An 18,060-nucleotide genomic window follows, 5' to 3' on the forward strand; every position below is an offset into this window, starting at 1 on the left:
AATTCTCAATGTCACTCTGGACATTTCTCATCTCCCTTTAAAAAGTAAATTTATATACCAGTAAAACACAAATCAGACTTCCAGACTAAAGCATGGTGAAGTACGTCAACACACCCACTAACAACCAACTATTTGAAACACAGGAATTTAATCTAGATTCTGAGATACAGGCATGCAAAGAAACCTGACATCAGATCATAAAAATAGAAATCAGATGGCTGTTCAGCACACAAACATTCAGTGTTACTAGGCCCAGCTTAAAGATACTTTTCCATGAGTAGTAACAAGAAAACAACCATTACTTGGTTAATTAATGAATGTATAAATAAAAGTAAAATGTTCTTAAAATTCAGCTATACCAGAATACAAGAAAGTTGACTTAATAAATAAAGTTAGTCTTTTCCAGATATTATACAAAACCTTAGTGCCACTTGAGAGAAAGGATAAATATAAGGTATTTGTTCTTAAGAATATTAACTGCTTATGTTACAAATGACAATGCATAGAAACCAGGTTGTTTTGAACAAGGGACTATAAAGACTTCTGCATTTAAAGTCAGAAGTCCTGAAAACTCATGATTCACCCACGAAAGGGAAAAATGATCCATAGCAAAAGAACTTTGATATATTTTCCAGCCATATTTTGCTGAATAGCAAGCACTAGATCTTAAAACAAATTCAAGCAAGAGGGTGGCAGAATAGAGTGTTCTAGGGAACATTTTCCCAGCTCTACTACAGTTAATACAGCAATTCGTAAAGCAAGAACTGTAGTAAAAACACTCATTAATAACCAGTTTACTTCTCTAACCCTATTTGAGGAAAACCAGGCTTGAGAAAATGAGCAGCACACTTCAGCACTGAAGTTTAAAAAATCAAATTCTTCCCTCCAACAGTAAAGACACCTTAGGCTGCATTCATGATTTTATTCCTTTTTACCTATACATCTTAGTCTCCCACTCCAGCCAGAAGGTAACTTCCCCATCCCCATGCTTAATCGACCTGTGGACTTCGGTTACTTGCACTGCTGTTGCACCCTATCTTGAAGTTTATCCTATCAACAGAAAGCTCAGATGGCTCACAGTAGCTCCATGGACTAGATCTAGCCCAAAATGTACTATTTCTTCTCCTTTCTGAAGCATGGGCAGGGCTCTGAGCAGCAACACTTTGCCTCTCCCGCCCACAGCCCTGACATGCTGCTGAGAGAAAGAGCACACAACGTGGGAGACGCTTCCAGCCCATCACCAATGAAAGCCAGCCTGGGCTCTCTCTGGGGCTTAACCATGCCTAATCCCCTTCTTAGGCAGCCTGACAGCAAATGCCTCATGCAATTCAGGGAACAGTACCAACAGGATTCACTGAATGACAAAATTATTCTAAGTTAACTATAGCACATTTTGCAATAAAAATGCCTGTTATTACTAGAAAAGGCCCCCCCTCATCTATAGCAGCAATAATAATCTTTGTGTAAGTTTCATATAAAAATACAGCATGTAGGGTTTCCCTGGTGGCACAGTGGTTAAGAAACCACCTGCCAATGCAGGAGATATGGGTTCGAGCCCTGGTCCAGGAAGATACCACATGCCGTGGAGCAACTAAGCCCATGCGCCACAACTACTGAGCCTGCACTCTAGAGCCTGCGAGCCACAACTACTGAAGCCCACACACCTAGAGCACGTGCTCCGCAACAATAGAAGCCACCACAGTGAGAATCCCGCACACCACACCGAAGAGTAGCCCCCACGCACCGCAACTAGAGAAAGCCTGTGAGCAGCAACGAAGACCCAACACAGCCAAAAATAAATAAAATTAAATTTAAAAAAAATTTTTTTAAAAAGGTAACTTTGTTTTCTTTAAAGACTGAAATATCACTAAAATATTTGAAATATTCGTCAGAGATTTTCCCTCTGTTACAACACAATCCACCTCACTTGGCAATCATTTCACCTTTCACGACTATTCCATTTGTATAGGATGATAGCTCATTCTCTAACAATGCTTCTGTTTTGCCATTATTTGAACATCAGCAGTCCCCCCCCACCACCACCCTATAACAGATAAGCATTTTCTCTGTTGTCTATCCTCAGCCCAGGATCTGATTTTCTGGGCACTTTCCTTTCTCAATTAATGATCTTACTCAAGGACTGGTCCCAGAATACATACAGGAAGACTCTCTGACACCAAGGGCCCTCACTAAACCAAAAGCCCAGTGTCCCAGGCAATTGGCAATTTTCTACTTAAGAGACTTCAAATCCCAAAAGGTAACAGAAGGCTTAATTTTGTTAGGCTACGGCTCACCCATAGGCAACTGCCAGAACACAACAAAATGAGTAACACCGATCAGTGGAAAATTGATGCCACTCCTCAAACTTAAGCTTTTGTTCATGGACAGCTGCTCATAAGGCTCTAATTTTAAACTACGTACATATCACATTTCCTACTAGCTGAATAACACCTAAATCATATGAAAGAATTAAATATCTCAATAAGTCACAGAGTTGTGCAAACAGCACCATGACCAATGAGGGAAATCAGTACTGACCTGGGTGATGACTACTGAGCTCCATTCTCAGAGACACATGCAACAGGGGAGTGAGAGTAGCCAAAGCACCTGTGAACACCATTCTGTAAACTTAGCACTTAAATTATTTCCTCCTGTCTCAAAAAACTTTTAAATACAAAAATAAAACCAATGCTAGTTTTTAGCCAGCCTGAGAGAGGAATATTGTGTGTGATTCCTTCTCCCTTACTCTTAACCAAGCTACTTCTGCCTGTCGTCTTTGGTCAAATTCCTGAACCACTTAAAACACCACTGAGCCCCTTTATGTGCAGGCAAGCCACCAAATGAGCCAGGACCTTTGCTGCCCAGCCCCAGAAAGGAAATGGTGTTAACATGCTCCTCAGTGAGGGAGGGAAAAGAAATCCATCTTCTACTTCTACCATCATCTAAAATTTCATGGATTATTTTCCTCTTTGTTTCATTTTCTCTCTAACCCTTTCCTGGGGTTTCAACTTTCTTCCATCTCTCTTTGTTCCTTCATCTCTGTTCCAAGTTCTTTTTGTTCTGCTCTTCATGATCTTGAAGGACAGAATAATGCCCTTTTACGACAGTAGAGAATGTACAGCAGGGACTAGGGAATCTAACTCAGACCAGTAACATCAGCTACATCATCAAAAGTTGACAAAATCCACAAGTATCTCAAAATTATTCAATACCTATTATGGATGAAACACTGTGATAGGGATGATGGGAGAGATAAGGTAAAATGTAGTTTCTGCCCTCCAGGAAGTAACAATCTAGTTGGAGAGAACATGCAAAAACACGTGAAAAGGTAAAACAACATGAAGCAGTCAGAAGACTGCACTATACGATGTAATAAACATGGGCTGTAACATTTGGACACTGGGACCAAAAGAGACAACCACTGTGTTCTAGAGGGTCTTGAGGAGGCTCACTCAGGGAATCACAAGGTAGACTCTGAAGGAGCCCTGAGGGTACTAAAAGGTGAGGAGATGAAGGGAAGGCTTTCCAGGGGGCCGACAATATGACAGCCTAATAAAAAGGAAGGACGTAAAATGGTAAATTTTATGGATTTTACTACCAAAAAAAAAAAAAAAAAGGAGGAAAGGGCCTGTGCCCCTCAGCTGTGCCCCGCTCTAGCAGGTCAGGAAGTCAGCACAAGGGGCTGGACAAACTGAGAATTCCTACGCATACATGGGAACATCCTGATGAACTTAGTCAATTGATACCGTCCAGAACCACACACCTGACAATTTTTTTTATAATTTTAAATACCAAGACTATGTATAATATGGTTAAAGTAAAAGAAACTAGTTGACCAGATAGGGAGAGGTGTGAATAACGAGGAAGGAAAAGATCTGATGCCTCTCTTCTATCAGGGAAATGCCCTCGGAAAGCAGAGGTCCCAGCAGCTTTGTTATCGTTATGGTGGAGAAATCCCAAACCCAGAGGTTCCAATGGGTCTCCATTCTTCAGAGTTTTCTGCTGAGCACAAGAGAGGAAATGTGCACACTTCTAGGAGTGAGTCACACAAAAAGCTTTAGCTTTCAGCTTCCAGCTAGTTGCTAATAAAGCCCTGAGTGTCCAAATCCAACGTTTTAGTTAGCCTTTGCCGATCACCTGGAAAAAAAAATTGCCTGAACTAGTAGATAAAGCAACTTTTATAGTAATGACCCATGGCACACCTTAGTTATTTCCATTTAAATACCAACATGAAAATTATTCGGTTGAAATCATTCCAATGTGCTCTTGATCTTCAATTTTAGCAAACAACAAAATCCATGTAACAGTTCCTGAAAGGAAGGGCAGGGAAAACAGTAAAGTAGGAGAAATTTCCCCACTTTAACATAATGGCCAATGTTAGAGGAGAAAGAAACATGCTGGGAAATTGTCTAAATGACTATAATAATATTCACATTCACAGTACATGGTGTTCTATGTGGCTATGCTATGTACTAGTGTAATATTACGTAGTACAAAAGGTACATAGTGAGGACAGTAACTGGCCTGAGGGGCAAAATATTGAAAAGTATGCTAGTTTAAGTGTTAAAAATAAGGTGCTTGCTAGAATAACCAATTTTGTTAATTACTTAAAATTTCAATTTAACACCCCCCAAAATCAATGAAATACAAGCTATGAGAACTTGCTTTATTCTTAGTTATTGCTAAAATCTCTTTGAACATCAGACATTAGTCATCAGTATATGAAACAAATGAGCTCATTAGCCCAGAAGCACTGATTATTCACAGCAAACCAGGAGATGTAGGTACCTCTCTTAAGACATTTATCAGTCACCCACACATTGTTGTGTTGAAGATGGTGATTCTGATGCTTATCCTATCTTACCTCATAAAGTTTCATAAGACTTTCTGAAACAAGTGTTAATCTATGCAGTTCTGCTTTCTGTGTACTTCTGGTCTATTTTTCCTGAATCCACCCCACCCTTCCTTTCTAATTCCTAGTAGTCTGGGAAGCTGAGGACCTTAGATATGCACATATTAGCAAACAAAGTAAATGCATCAAATGTGTCCGGATGATGCAACATACACTTATATTTGGTTTCTAGCTACAGGCCATTCGATCAGTCTGGAGGAGACGTTAGCAACAGCTCCTATTTAGATTTAATTGCAGGAATTACACTTGGGAATTGACAACACTGCTCACCTTTAAGACAGAGGCTAAGCTGGTCATATGCTCATTGAGGGCACCCTCGGACTCCTTGTAGGTCAAGCAGGTGAATTGGTACTCCTCAGGATCAAAGGCATCGGCCCCCTGCTGCTCCACATCGCTTGCTACGCCTACGTAATAGTCCTCTATGTCCCCAGGGTCCTCGTCCTCTTCCTCTTCCTCACAATTTGGGTCATAGTCCTCTTCATTGCTGTCAGACCCCTGGCTATTCATGTCCACAGACATCTTAACATCCAGACGAGTTGTAGATCAGGAAAGCAGTTTTTTTCCCCTGCCCACAAACTTTACCACTTTCTCAGATGCATTAGTGTTTTTGTCTTCTAAGGGAAGAGAAGAAAAAAATAAGTGTTACTTACTTTCAATATGAGAAGTTGTAACAAAAACCATTCAAGAGTCAAAATGGCATAGCCCTGGTCCTACCTCCACTATGGCCTATTCCAACTCTCCCCTCATACAAGAAACATCACCATCACCTCTATGCCCAGGCCTTTCAAAGGGAAACCCTTTCCTGGAGGGGCAGAAGCAGTTAACAATGGTAACTTCACATGAAGGGTCTGGCATGAAAGAGTAAGGCTATCTGCTCCATGTCACGGAGTTAAATTCCCATAGATTTGTCCTTCCTGCCAGGGTCCTTAAGAGAGAAGCACATTCCCACAGCTGGCTGCCCATAGAAGAAGCATCCTAAAGGCTAAACAACCAAAGTTTAAAATCTCTTAGCTAATCATGCTCCACTGAGTGGTGACACAGACAGTACATAAATAGGGACACAGTTCCTTCCCACTATAATATCTAGGGAAAGAATACCATTGTTTTTACAGACATCACTCTCAGATAAATGGAAAAAAAGGTGCATAGTAAAGAAAAAATAAAAACCACATAGCTCTTTAACATCCTCCTCTAGTCTGCAAAGTTAACTGATTTTTCCATTTTAAAGGGTTCTACTAATCCTTTAAAAGAGGTACTTAAAAGGCAAAGAAACTGACCCAATAGTGAAGGAAAACTATAGATATTCTGCCTTAGCAGGATCAAGGCTAGAATCTACTTAGGGTAAAGAAACAAGAGATCAAATGTAACCAGCTACTGAAAAATCCTCACAGATCAAAATGTTACTCAATTACATATAAATGAAAAGAGAATACTAGTTGAGAAAGCAAAACAGTCACAGTCTTAACTTCTTCTCAGAGAGGGCTTTGGCAAATACCCATTAACTTCTCTGCACAAGAACTATTTCAAGTGATCATTTCCAAGGAACAGTATCAAATAGTGATTTAAATCTAAAACTAATAGGACCTTAAAATGCAAGAGCATTTGGATTGAATAGTACATAAATAATTTACATAACCAAATCTGGATTAAATACTAAAGTAAATTTAAAACCTATTTGAAGTAGATAATCTCTCCAAAAAAAAAAAAAATTAAAACAAAGATTAAAAATCAATGTGTGTGGGGGTTTCCCTGGTGGCGCAGTGGTTAAGAATCTGCCTGCCAATGCAGGGGACACGGGTTCGATCCCTGGTCTGGGAAGATCCCACATGCCACGGAGCAACTAAGCCCGTGTGCCACAACTAGTGAAGCCAGCGAGCCACAACTAGTGAAGCCAGCGAGCCACAACTACTGAAGCCCGCGCCTAGAGCCCGTGCTCTGCAACAAGAGAAGCCACCGCAATGAGAAGCCCGCGCGCAGCAACAAAGACCCAATGCAGCCAAAGATAAAATCAATAAATAAATTAAAAAAAAAAAATCAATGTGTGCTGAATATGTAATCAGTCTAAGGGATTATACAGCCACATTTTAATGATATCATAAAAATATCAGTGACTCTACCTCTGATATGTTACCTATAAATGCTCAAATTAAAAAAAAAGGTCACATTAATGAGAGGGCAGTAATGTAATACTTGCAGTTTGACTTTTAACAAATTGTTTTGTATGCTAGAACCACCTCATCACAACTGAACTTAACTATGGTATTTTTCCTTTAGGAGAAAAAATTAATCTTTAAATTAAAAATACCTGTAATTCTTGAAGATCTTTCAGGAAGATGTCACCCAAATAGTCTATATCATATAATTTCCATCTAAAATGAAAAGAGATAGTTCTATTTATATATTTTAAAATTGGTACCCTGAGTTTGCAAATTTATTTTTTAAAAAGTAAAGACATTTAAAAGGACAAGCAGCAAGGGACCAGAAAATTATTTTCTTATTTTAAGTCCCATAGAAATCTATATGTCATAATTACATACTGACAAGAGTTACATGGCCTTCTAAAAAAAGAAAGTATTGAAAGTAAACAGCAGGACTTCCCTGGTGGCACAGTGGTTAAGAATCCACCTGCCAATGCAGGGGACACGGGTTCAATCCCTGGTCCAGGAAGATCCCACACGCCACAAAGCAACTAAGCCCGAGCGCCATAACTACTGAGCCTGCACCCTAGAGCCCACATGCCACAGTTACTGAGCCCATGTGCCACAACTACTGAGGCCCGCGTGCCTAGAGCCCGTGCTCTGCAACAAGAGAAGCCACTGCAATGAGAAGCCCGTGCACCACAACGAAGAGTGGCCCCTGCTCACCGCAACTAGAGAAAAGCCTGAGCGCAGCAATGAAGACCCAACACAGCCATAAATAAATAAATAAATAAATAAATAGACTTAAATAAATAAACAGCTAACAATAATTTAACCTGGGGTACTGGTGAGAGAAATGGATACCCAGTTCTCTCCCTCAGTTTGAAAGCCCACCACACCTCACTTTTTTTTTTTTAATTTTTATTGGAGTACAGTTGATTTACAATGTTGGGCAACACCTCACTCTTATTGTTAAGACTTCCTAAATTAACTACCACAATTTCAATCTTAAATGTTACACAGAGGTTGACAAAGCAAATCATAACTGACTTAAACTGGACTTTTGCCATGAAGTCATCTCCACTAACACTTATAGAATACTGCCAATATTTCAGATCTCACTTTATTCATGAAAAAAATATTTTCAAATAAAAAAGTCCCCAAAAGAAAAGAAAACAAAACAAAAAAAAGAGAGAGAGAGAAAACAGAGGGAATTCCCTGGCGGTCCAGTGGTTTGGGCTCAAAAAGCAAAAAAAAATGTCTCCAGTAGAATGCCCACTAGGCAATATTAACACCCATTTCCCACCTCTCTTCTGACATGCTCAAGGGCTACCTGACTTTCTCAGAACTACAGATCCCACTATCCAAGACTAAATAAGTACTATTTGCTTACTTAATTAGAAATTTTATGTCCATTTCTTTATCCTTTTGAATTTCTTGGAAAACCAGAGCTTATAACTTTCAAAGAAATACTTCAAACACAAACAGGCAAATTTAAACTAAATGAAAATCAAAGTCCGAACAATGATTGTGGAAGATAATTTCCAAAATAGAAGACGAATAATTGATTTTTTTATTCTTTTTTTTTATCTGCATTTTTATGTATGATACTGCTTATTAGGCAAATTTGCATAAAGAGCATTATAAATATTGCTCCCATCTACAAAATACCACTACCAATAATAGCTTTCATTTAATGAGAGCCAATTTCAGGTCAGACTCATTCTCATTAAATGTTTATAAACCCTACAAAGTGGCTATCATCCCCTTCTTACAAATGAGGAAACTGGAGTTCAAAAAGATTAAGCAACTTGCCCAGGACCACACTGCTGCCAACCAGTAGAGTCCAGCATAATACTTTCACCAGATCCAGGGCCTATGAGGACTCATAATGCCCCATCACCCTCCCAGAGCCTCATACTATCCACAAAGCTACCTCCAGAATCACAACAAAAAAAGCACCGTTTTCACTTTCTCTGGATTTTTCTCCAGGATTTGGGCTTACAGGTTGCCCATAGCCTTCTCACCAACTAAATATTCAAGAAACAGGGGAAAATTTCAAGCTGCCTTCCAAAAAAGAGAATGTCATTTCATGCTTACTGGGTGTTCTAGGTCCAAATTTAAATAAAACCTTAGTTTTTAATCTTTTCCAAGTTAAATATCCATACTCTATTTGAAAGAATGCTGACATTGCTTAAAGGGGCCAGTATGTTATTACTTTATTAACAGAACTGATGATAACGCTCTGATTTCCTTTGGATATTAAATATTATCCTTACATCCCAAACAGAAAAGGAGTAACAGAAATTACTTCTCCCCCTTCCCCCAGTCAAAGTCACGTGTTCAGAAGACCTGCCGCCCACCCTGGGCTAAAGAATTCAAACGGAAGACTTCTCAGTTTAAAGATGACAAGAACAAAACACGGACTTTTTGGTGGGTCTGACAACGTTTACTCCAGACGTAATATTTAGCATTGTAGGGTCATTTACTAAGTCTACAAATCCGAAGAAAATTACTTGATACAAAAATATGAACCCTGTCTAATACGGTAGCCACTAACCACATGTGATTATTTAAATTTAACTTAACTTAAAAATTAAGTAAAATTTAACATTTGCTTTTTCAGTTGCACGAGCCATAAGTCAAATGCTCAATGGCCACATGTGGATAGTGGTTACCCTACTTAAACAGCAAAGATACAGAAGATGACCATTGTGGCAGAAAGTTCTATGGGACAGGGTAACAATCAGTACTGAGGTGAAGTCATCCCAGAACACGGTCGCCTCTGCCGCCGCTACCATAGCAGCGTCGGGCGAGGTCGACGCAGCTCCTGGGCCGCCTGTCCCGTCCGAGGCGCCGGGATATCCGCGAGGACACGGAGCCCACGGGCTGCGGGACCCTTCACCAACGGGCGTTAACTAACCGCGCGGGCTGCATTGCTAGAGCTCCCAACGATGACTCGAGTGGGGAGCCCCGGAGGCAGCGCGTCTGCCGGCGCGCCCGGCGGGGAGGGCCCAGATGCGCCGGCGCCAGTCGGTCAGAGGCGCTGGCCTCCGACCTCACTGCGAGCTGAGCAGGCGGCGGGAGGAGGAATAACGGAGAGACGCCAGGCGCCAGTTCGCCCTGGCCTCAGCCTTCAGCCGCCCCTCGGCGGGTGGCGGAGTGCGCTGAAACGGTGAAAGAGCTGCCAAGGGCGCCGGGACCTCGCGGGCAGCGACGAAGGCGGAGCCCCGGCCGGGCTAGGGAGGCGCGCGGAGAGCCCACCCCCTCCCCCGGCCCGCCGGGGTAAACAAGGCCTAGACTCGCACCGCGCACTTACCGGGAGCCGTGGCCCCGCGGCCGCTGAGCCCGGGCGGGCCAGACCGTGTCGGGCCGGGCCAGAAGAACCGGGTCCAGGCGCGGCGGCGGCGGAGGCGGCGGGCCAACGCCGGTCAAGACCCGCACTGCTTCCTCCGGCGAAGCCGTCTCAGCAGCTCCGGAAGTGCTCAGAGCAGTTCCGTCACTTCCGGCCCGGGGTCGACCCGCGGTCGCCGGGGTCGCGGCAGGCGCTGGGCACTAACGCCTCTCTGCGGACACTTCACTACAGTCCAGCGCTGCGACCCAGAGTGGGCCGAGAGCACAGCCGGTGCCGACGGCTGCGAGAGGCAGCAGAGGAGAGGATTTGGCTTGTTGGAGAGTGGTCACGGCATCTCTTCCGGCTTTTGCCTACCAGCGCCTCCCGCCGGGATACTTTAAACCAGGGTTTTTCTGTCGGACTCCTCACTTCTCTGTTTGTAATCGGTGTCCGGCACCGAAAAGACATCCAGACGTTCGTGGAGTGGATAAAGGCCTGTTGTTTCCCGCCCGCTATCTAGTCGAAGGAGAGCTGGGTCTTCGGGTCAGCGCGCAGGGCCGGGAATTTCTGCGTACGTTCTGAGGCCATCGCCTGGTGGCCGCCGATTCACAGGACCACGCCAGGCTTCCGCTTCCCTCTCCGCGGCCTAGTTCGCTGCCTAATTCTTTGCCTTCCCATGCATCCAAGATTGAATCTTAACTGCCTTGTTGCACAGTTTCTTCAAACAGTATAGGAAGTACCATTATGACTTTAAGTATCTTCTAGGGCTTTTGTCAAGTATTGTGGATAGATAGAGCCGTGAAGCCCCACTCAAGTTGCTGCTGCACAACGTGGAAACGCCTGTGTGAAGCCAGTGATGTTAGGGAGCCTCCTCGCTGTGCAAGTCCGTAGATAACCCAAACCATTTCCACCCATACATGAGTCGTGTATACACTGATATTCAAGATATTCAAGATATCGTTGTGTAATGGGCTCTCTTATTTTTAGTTCTTGCTTCTTGCATGTATTCGTGTATTTCTTATACATGATTTTCAGCTTCCTGTTTAATTCAGAGCCTGTACCCAAGTCAGGTGCATTCAAATACTAGAAAGCCCCACATTAATTTGGAGTGAAAATTAATAGTAATGAGTAACATATTGTAGGGTTGTGAGTTTTATGCATTAACAATGTAAAAGTCTATCTATAATCCAGTGTACTTATTTGTTATAACAAAACATATAATCCCTTTACATCATGACACTAGCTAAGGACCCAAAATGTATTTTCTGCTAATGAAATCTCTTTAATTAGAAGCCTTCACTTTGGGTCACTGGTAATAAATCCTCTCCAGTGAATAAAAGGGAACAATCAGTTTTTCTGTATAATTATTGCATTTGCAAAATAGAGAATGAGGTCATTCACATATCAAATACACAGGTGTATGTACAATATATTGGAATCCAATGTACAACCCTTACTTGTTCTCCTGTCTTGCCCCTCTTAAAGCTGAGTTTCTTAAGGGCACAGATCCAACCTTGTTTTCAATATTACTCTATTAAATAGCCGTTTATTGGGCTGATGCTAATACCATTATTTTTAACTAGTGACAATTTCTCCCCAGGAAATAAAGATTTAAAAATTAGGCCAAAACATTTAAAGATACAGACAAAATTATGTGCACATATATGTGCTTTAGAATGGTGATTCCATAGGAAAAAGTTTGCAGCATCCCATGTGTCCAAAAGTAAAGGTTTGTTAAATTATGGTAAAACATACAATAAAGAAAACCATTGGGCTTCCCTGGTGGCGCAGTGGTTGAGAATCTGCCTGCTAATGCAGGGGACACGGGTTCGAGCCCTGGCCTGGGAAGATCCCACATGCCGCAGAGCGGCTGGGCCCGTGAGCCACAACTGCTGAGCCTGCGCGTCTGGAGCCTGTGCTCCGCAAGGAGAGAGGCCCGCGCATCGCGATGAAGAGTGGCCCCCGCTTGCCACAACTGGAGAAAGCCCTCGCACAGAAACGAAGACCCAACACAGCCAAAATCAATCAATCAATCAATCAAACATACGCATCTGATTCAAGATCCTCATTAAAAAAAAAAAAAAAAAAAAAAAGAAAACCATTAACAATTAGGCTGTACTGAGGCATCTATTAACAAGGAAGGGTATCTGTGATATGAATAGGATATGAAATGATGTGTGTAGTATTCTGTTTTCAAAATAAATTTGCACATAAGATATATAAGTATAAAATATAATGTCTCTCTTGGTTTCTGTGGCACAGGAATCTGGACAGGCTACAGTAGGAATGATTTGTTTTAGCCCCTTGATGTCTGGGGCCTCAGGTAGAAGACTAAAATTTCTTAGCCAATATCATACAATTTTTCTTTTGTATAAACCTTAGATTCAGAATGATGTGTTTTCACTTTTGAAAATTCACTGGAGAGCATTGAATTTCTAAGAATAACTTAAGGGTAGTACTGATATCCTCAATATTGAGTCTTTGCATCCAAGGAATATAGTATTTCTTTACAGTTATTTTGTTTTTCTTTTATGTATTTGAATTGTTATAGTTTTAGTCACATGGATCTTTGGTTTAGTCTTGCATACATTGTGGGTTTTGCTATTATTCTGAACAGGATTCTTTCTTCATGTTTTCTAATTGGTTATTGTTAAAGTATCAAAACGTTATTGCTTTCCAACATTGTTCTTGTGTCTGTCTCCTTACTTAGCTTGCTTATTAGTTTTAGTGGATTTTCAACTGATTCTCTTCAATTTTCAAAGTGAGCATTTGGATCATTTGAAAATAGGGATATTTTGGACTATTAATTTTTAATTTTTTAATTTATTTTCTTCCTTTTCTTTTCTCCTTCTTTTTCCACCTCCCTCTTTTCTCCTTTCTTTCTTCCTTGCTTTCCTACTTTCTTCCCTCCCTCCCTTCCTATTGGTATTTTTGCATTAGCTACCATGTCCAGTAAAACGTTAAGCAGTAATCATGATTTAAAAACATCTTTACCTTTGTTCCTGTCATTAATAGGAAAGTTTCTAATATTTCACCATTAAATAATTTTGCTAAGAAAAATATGGTAGTTACTAGTTTGCTTTTTAAAAAAATGTAGTTACTTTTTGTCTATTACAAGGGTGTTTACTTCAAATCTTTTTTTTTTTTTTTTAGGTGAAGGAAAACGAAGAGAATTTACTGCCTTTAAAATAAATGCTAATTTTTTTTTCAAGTAAAAGGAAAATGATAACAGAGTGAAATCTGGAACTTTACAAATTAAGGAAGAGAAATTGGAATGATAAATATCTGCATTAGTTTCCTAGGATGGCCATAACAAATTACTGTAAACCTAGTGGCTTAAAACAACAGAACTTTATTCCCTCATAGACTCAGCTTCTGGTTGCTGTAAGCCTAAGAATTTGTGCATTTCTTCCAGGTTGTCCATTTTATTGGCATATAGTTACTTGTAGTAATCTCTCATGATCCTTTGTATTTCTGCAGTGTCACTTGTTACTTCTCCTTTTTCATTTCTAATTCTGTTGATTTGAGTCTTCTTTTTTTTCTTGATGAGTCTAGCTAATGGTTTATCAATTTTGTTTATCATCTCAAAGAACCAGCTTTTAGTTTTTGTTTTTGTTTTTGTTTTGTTTTGTTTTATTAATCAGTCATCAATTTTATACACATCAGTGTATACATGTCAATCCCAGTCGCCCAATTCAGCACACCACCATCCCCACCCCACCGCAGTTTTCCCCCCTTGGTGTCCATACGTTTGTTCTCTACATCTGTGTCTCAACTTCTGCCCTGCAAACCGGTTCATCTGTACAATTTTTCTACGTTCCACATACATGTGTTAATATACAATATTTGTTTTTCTGACTTACTTCACTCTGTATGACAGTCTCTAGATCCATCCACATCTCAGCAAATGACTCAATTTCGTTCCTTTTTATGGCTGAGTAATATTCCATTGTATATATGTACCACAACTTCTTTATCCATTCATCTGTCAATGGGCATTTAGGTTGCTTCCGTGACCTGGCTATTGTAAATAGTGCTGCAATGAACATTGGGGTGCATGTGTCTTTTTGAATTACGGTTTTCTCTGGGTATATGCCCAGTAGTGGGATTGACCAGCTTTTAGTTTTATGGATCTTTGCTATTGTTTCCTTCATTTCTTTTTCATTTATTTCTGATCTCATCTTTATGATTTCTTTCCTTCTGCTAACTTTGTTTTTTTGTTGTTGTTGTTCTTCTTCTTTCTCTAATTGCTTTAGGTGTAAGGTTAGGTTGTTTATTTGAGATTTTTCTTGTTTCTTGACGTAGCATTGTATTGCTATAAACTTCCCTGTCAGAACTGCTTCTGCTGCATCCCATAGGTTTTGGGCCAGTGTGTTTTCATTGTCATTTGTTTCTAGGTATTTTTTGATTTCCTCTTTGATTTCTTCAGTGATCTCTTGGTTATTTAGTAGTGTATTGTTTAGCCTCCATGTGTTTGTATTTTTTACAGTTTTGTTTCCTGTAATTGATATCTAGTCTCATAGGGTTGTGGTTGGAAAAGATACTTGATAAGATTTCAATTTTCTTAAATTTACCAAGGTTTGATTTGTGACCCAAGATATGATCTATCCTGGAGAATGTTCCATGAGCTTGAGAAGAAATACACTTGAGAAGAAAGTGTATTTTGTTGTTTTTGGATGGAATGTCCTATAAACATCAATTAAGTCCATCTTGTTTAATGTGTCATTTAAAGCTTGTGTTTCCTTATTTATTTTCATTTTAGTTGATCTGTCCTTTGGTGAAAGTAGGGTGTTAAAGTCCCCTACTATTATTGTGTTACTGTCAATTTCCCCTTTTACGGCTGTTAGCAGTTGCCTTATGTATTGAGGTGCTCCTATGTTGGGTGCATATATATTTATAATTGTTATATCTTCTTCTTGGATTGATCCTTTGATCATTGCGTAGTGTCCTTCCTTGTCTCTTGTAACATTCTTTATTTCAAAGTCTATTTTATCTGATATGAGTATTGCTACTCCAGCTTTCTTTTGATTTCCATTTGCATGGTATATCTTTTTGCATCCCCTCACTTTCATTCTGTATGTGTCCCTAGGTCTGAAGTGGGTCTCTTGTAGACAGCATATATATGGGTCTTGTTTTTGTATCCATTCAGTGAGCCTATGTCTTTGGTTGGAGCATTTAATCCATTCACACTTAAGGTAGTTATCAATATGTATGTTCCTATTACCATCTTCTTAATTGTTTTGGGTTTGTTATTGTAGGTCTTTTCCTTCTCTTGTGTTTCCTGCCTAGAGAAGTTCCTTTAGCATTTGTTGTAAAGCTGGTTTGGTGGTGCTGAATTCTCATAGCTTTTGCTTGTCTGTAAAGGTTTTAATTTCTCCATCAAATCTGAAGAGATCGTTGCTGGGTAGAGTAATCTTGGTTGTGGTTTCGTCCCTTTCATCACTTTAAATATGTCCTGCCACTATTGGGAGACTCAATATTGTGAAAATGACTATACTACCCAAAGCAATCTACTGATTCAATGCAATCCCTATCGAATTACCAGTAGCATTTTTTACAGAACTAGAACAAAAAATATTAAAATTTGTATGGAGACACAAAAGACCCCAAATAGCCAAAGCAGTCTTGAGGGAAAAAAAACGGAGCTGGAGGAATCAGACTCCCTCACTTCAGACTATACTACAAAGCTACAGTAATCAAGACAATATGGTACTGGCACAAAAACAGAAATATAGATCAATGGAACAAGATAGAAAGCCCAGAGATAAATCCACACACCTATGGTCAACTAATCTATGACAAAGGAGGCAAGGATACACAATGGAGAAAAGACAGTCTCTTCAATAAGTGGTGCTGGGAAAACTGGACAGCTACATGTAAAAGAATGAAATTAGAACACTCCCTAACACCATACACAAAAATAAACTCAAAATGGATTACAGACCTAAATGTAAGACCGGACACTATAAAACTCTTAGAGGAAAACATAGGAAGAACACTCTGACATAAATCAAAGCAAGATCTTTTTTGATCCACCTCCTAGAGTAATGGAAATAAAAATTAAAAAATGGGACCTAATGAAACTTAAAAGCTTTTGCAAAGCAAAGGAAACTACAAACAAAATGAAAAGACAACCCTCAGAATGGGAGAAGATATTTGCAAATGAATCAACAGACAAACAATCTCCAAAATATATAAACAGCTCATGCAGCTCAATATTAAAAAAACAAACAACCCAATCCAAAAATGGGCAGAAGGCCTAAATAGACATTTCTCCAAAGAAGACATACAGATGGCCAAGACACACATGAAAAGTTGCTCAATGTCACTAATTATTAGAGAAATGCAAACCAAAACTACAATGAGGTATCACCTCACACCAGTTAGAATGGGCATCATCAGAAAATCTACAAACAAATGCTGGAGAGGGTGTGGAGAAAAGGGAACCCTCTTGCACTGTTGGTGGGAATGTAAATTGGTACAACCACTATGGAGAGCAGTATGGAGGTTCCTTAAAAAACTAAAAATAATATTATCATAGGACCCAGCAATCCCACTACTGGGCATCTACCCAGAGAAAACCATAATTCAAAAAGACACGTGCACCCCAATGTTCATTGCATCACTATTCACAATAGCCAGGTCATGGAAGCAACCTAAATGCCCATTGACAGATGAATTGATAAAGAAGATGTGGTACATATATACAATGGAATATTACTCAGCCATAAAAAGGAACAAAATTGGGTCATTTGTAGAGATGTGGAGGGATCTAGAGGCTGTCATACAGAGTGAAGTAAGTCAGAAAGAGAAAAACATCGTATATTAACGCATATATGTGGAACATAGAAAAATGGTACAGATGAACTGGTTTGCAGGGCAGAAATAGAGACACAGATGTAGAGAACAAATGTATGGACACCAAGTGGGGAAAGTGGTGGGGGGGTGGTGGTGGTGATGTGATGAATTGGGAGATTGGGATTGACATGTATACACTAATATGTATAAAATGGATACCTAATAAGAACCTGCTGTATAAAAAAACAAATAAAATTCAAAAATTCAAAAAAAAAAGAAAGAAATTGCCAATAAAAATAAATAATAAATAAATAAATATGTCCTGCCACTCCCTTCTGGCTTGCAGAGTTTCTGCTGAAAGATCAGCTGTTAACCTTATGGGTATTCCCTTGTATGTTATTTGTTGTTTTTCCCTTGCTGCTTTTAATATTTTTTCTTTGAATTTAATTTTTGATAGTTTGATTAATATGTGTCTTGGCATTTTTCTCCTTGGATTTATCCTGTATGGGACTCTCTGTACTTCTTGGACTTGATTGACTTTTTCCTTTCCCATATTAGGGAAGTTTTCAACTATAATCTCTTCAAATATTCTCTCAATCCCTTTCTTTTTCTCTTCTTCTTCTGGGACCCCTATAATTTGAATATTGGTGGGCTTAATGTTGTCCCAGAGGTCTCTGAGACTGTCCTCAATTCTTTTCATTCTTTTTTCTTTATTTTGCTCTGCAGTAGTTATTTCCACTATTTTATCTTCCAGGTCACTTACCCATTCTTCTGCCTCAGTTATTCTGCTATTGATTCCTTCTAGAGAACTTTTAATTTCATTTATTGTGTTGTTCATCATTGTTTGTTTGCTCTTTAGTTCTTCTCGGTCTTTGTTA

The 18,060-nt window shown here is 39.9% G+C and overlaps 2 protein-coding genes across 5 annotated transcripts in view; one reads left to right on the forward strand and one right to left on the reverse strand.

Annotated features, from left to right (window-relative positions):
- ARIH2 (ariadne RBR E3 ubiquitin protein ligase 2) overlaps positions 1-10,508 on the reverse strand; it is a 47,674-nt gene extending 37,166 nt beyond the window's left edge. For 2 of the 4 annotated variants that reach the window (XM_007168781.3, XM_028163185.2), the window contains exons 1-3: positions 10,370-10,508; positions 7,218-7,281; positions 5,183-5,526 (exon numbers count right to left, since the gene is read on the reverse strand). In XM_007168781.3, the coding sequence (XP_007168843.1) occupies positions 5,183-5,431 (249 nt within the window). In that variant the 5' untranslated portion in view covers positions 5,432-5,526; positions 7,218-7,281; positions 10,370-10,508. Of the gene's footprint in view, positions 1-5,182; positions 5,527-7,217; positions 7,282-10,369 lie in introns of those variants that run through there. The other 2 variants (XM_007168782.2, XM_007168783.2) reach the window with 2 other exon arrangements.
- Positions 10,005-17,466, forward strand: LOC103015151 (ARIH2 opposite strand lncRNA). Its single transcript, XM_057554977.1, is given in 7 exon segments — positions 10,005-10,082; positions 10,233-10,316; positions 10,318-10,485; positions 10,487-10,605; positions 10,905-10,983; positions 10,986-11,348; positions 13,538-17,466. Coding segments are annotated over 6 exon segments (660 nt in total). The 3' UTR covers positions 11,118-11,348; positions 13,538-17,466.
- Positions 17,467-18,060: the final 594 nt, after the last annotated feature.

The sequence above is a fragment of the Balaenoptera acutorostrata genome, chromosome 10 (genome assembly GCF_949987535.1).
Source record: "Balaenoptera acutorostrata chromosome 10, mBalAcu1.1, whole genome shotgun sequence".
NCBI lineage: Eukaryota > Metazoa > Chordata > Mammalia > Artiodactyla > Balaenopteridae > Balaenoptera > Balaenoptera acutorostrata.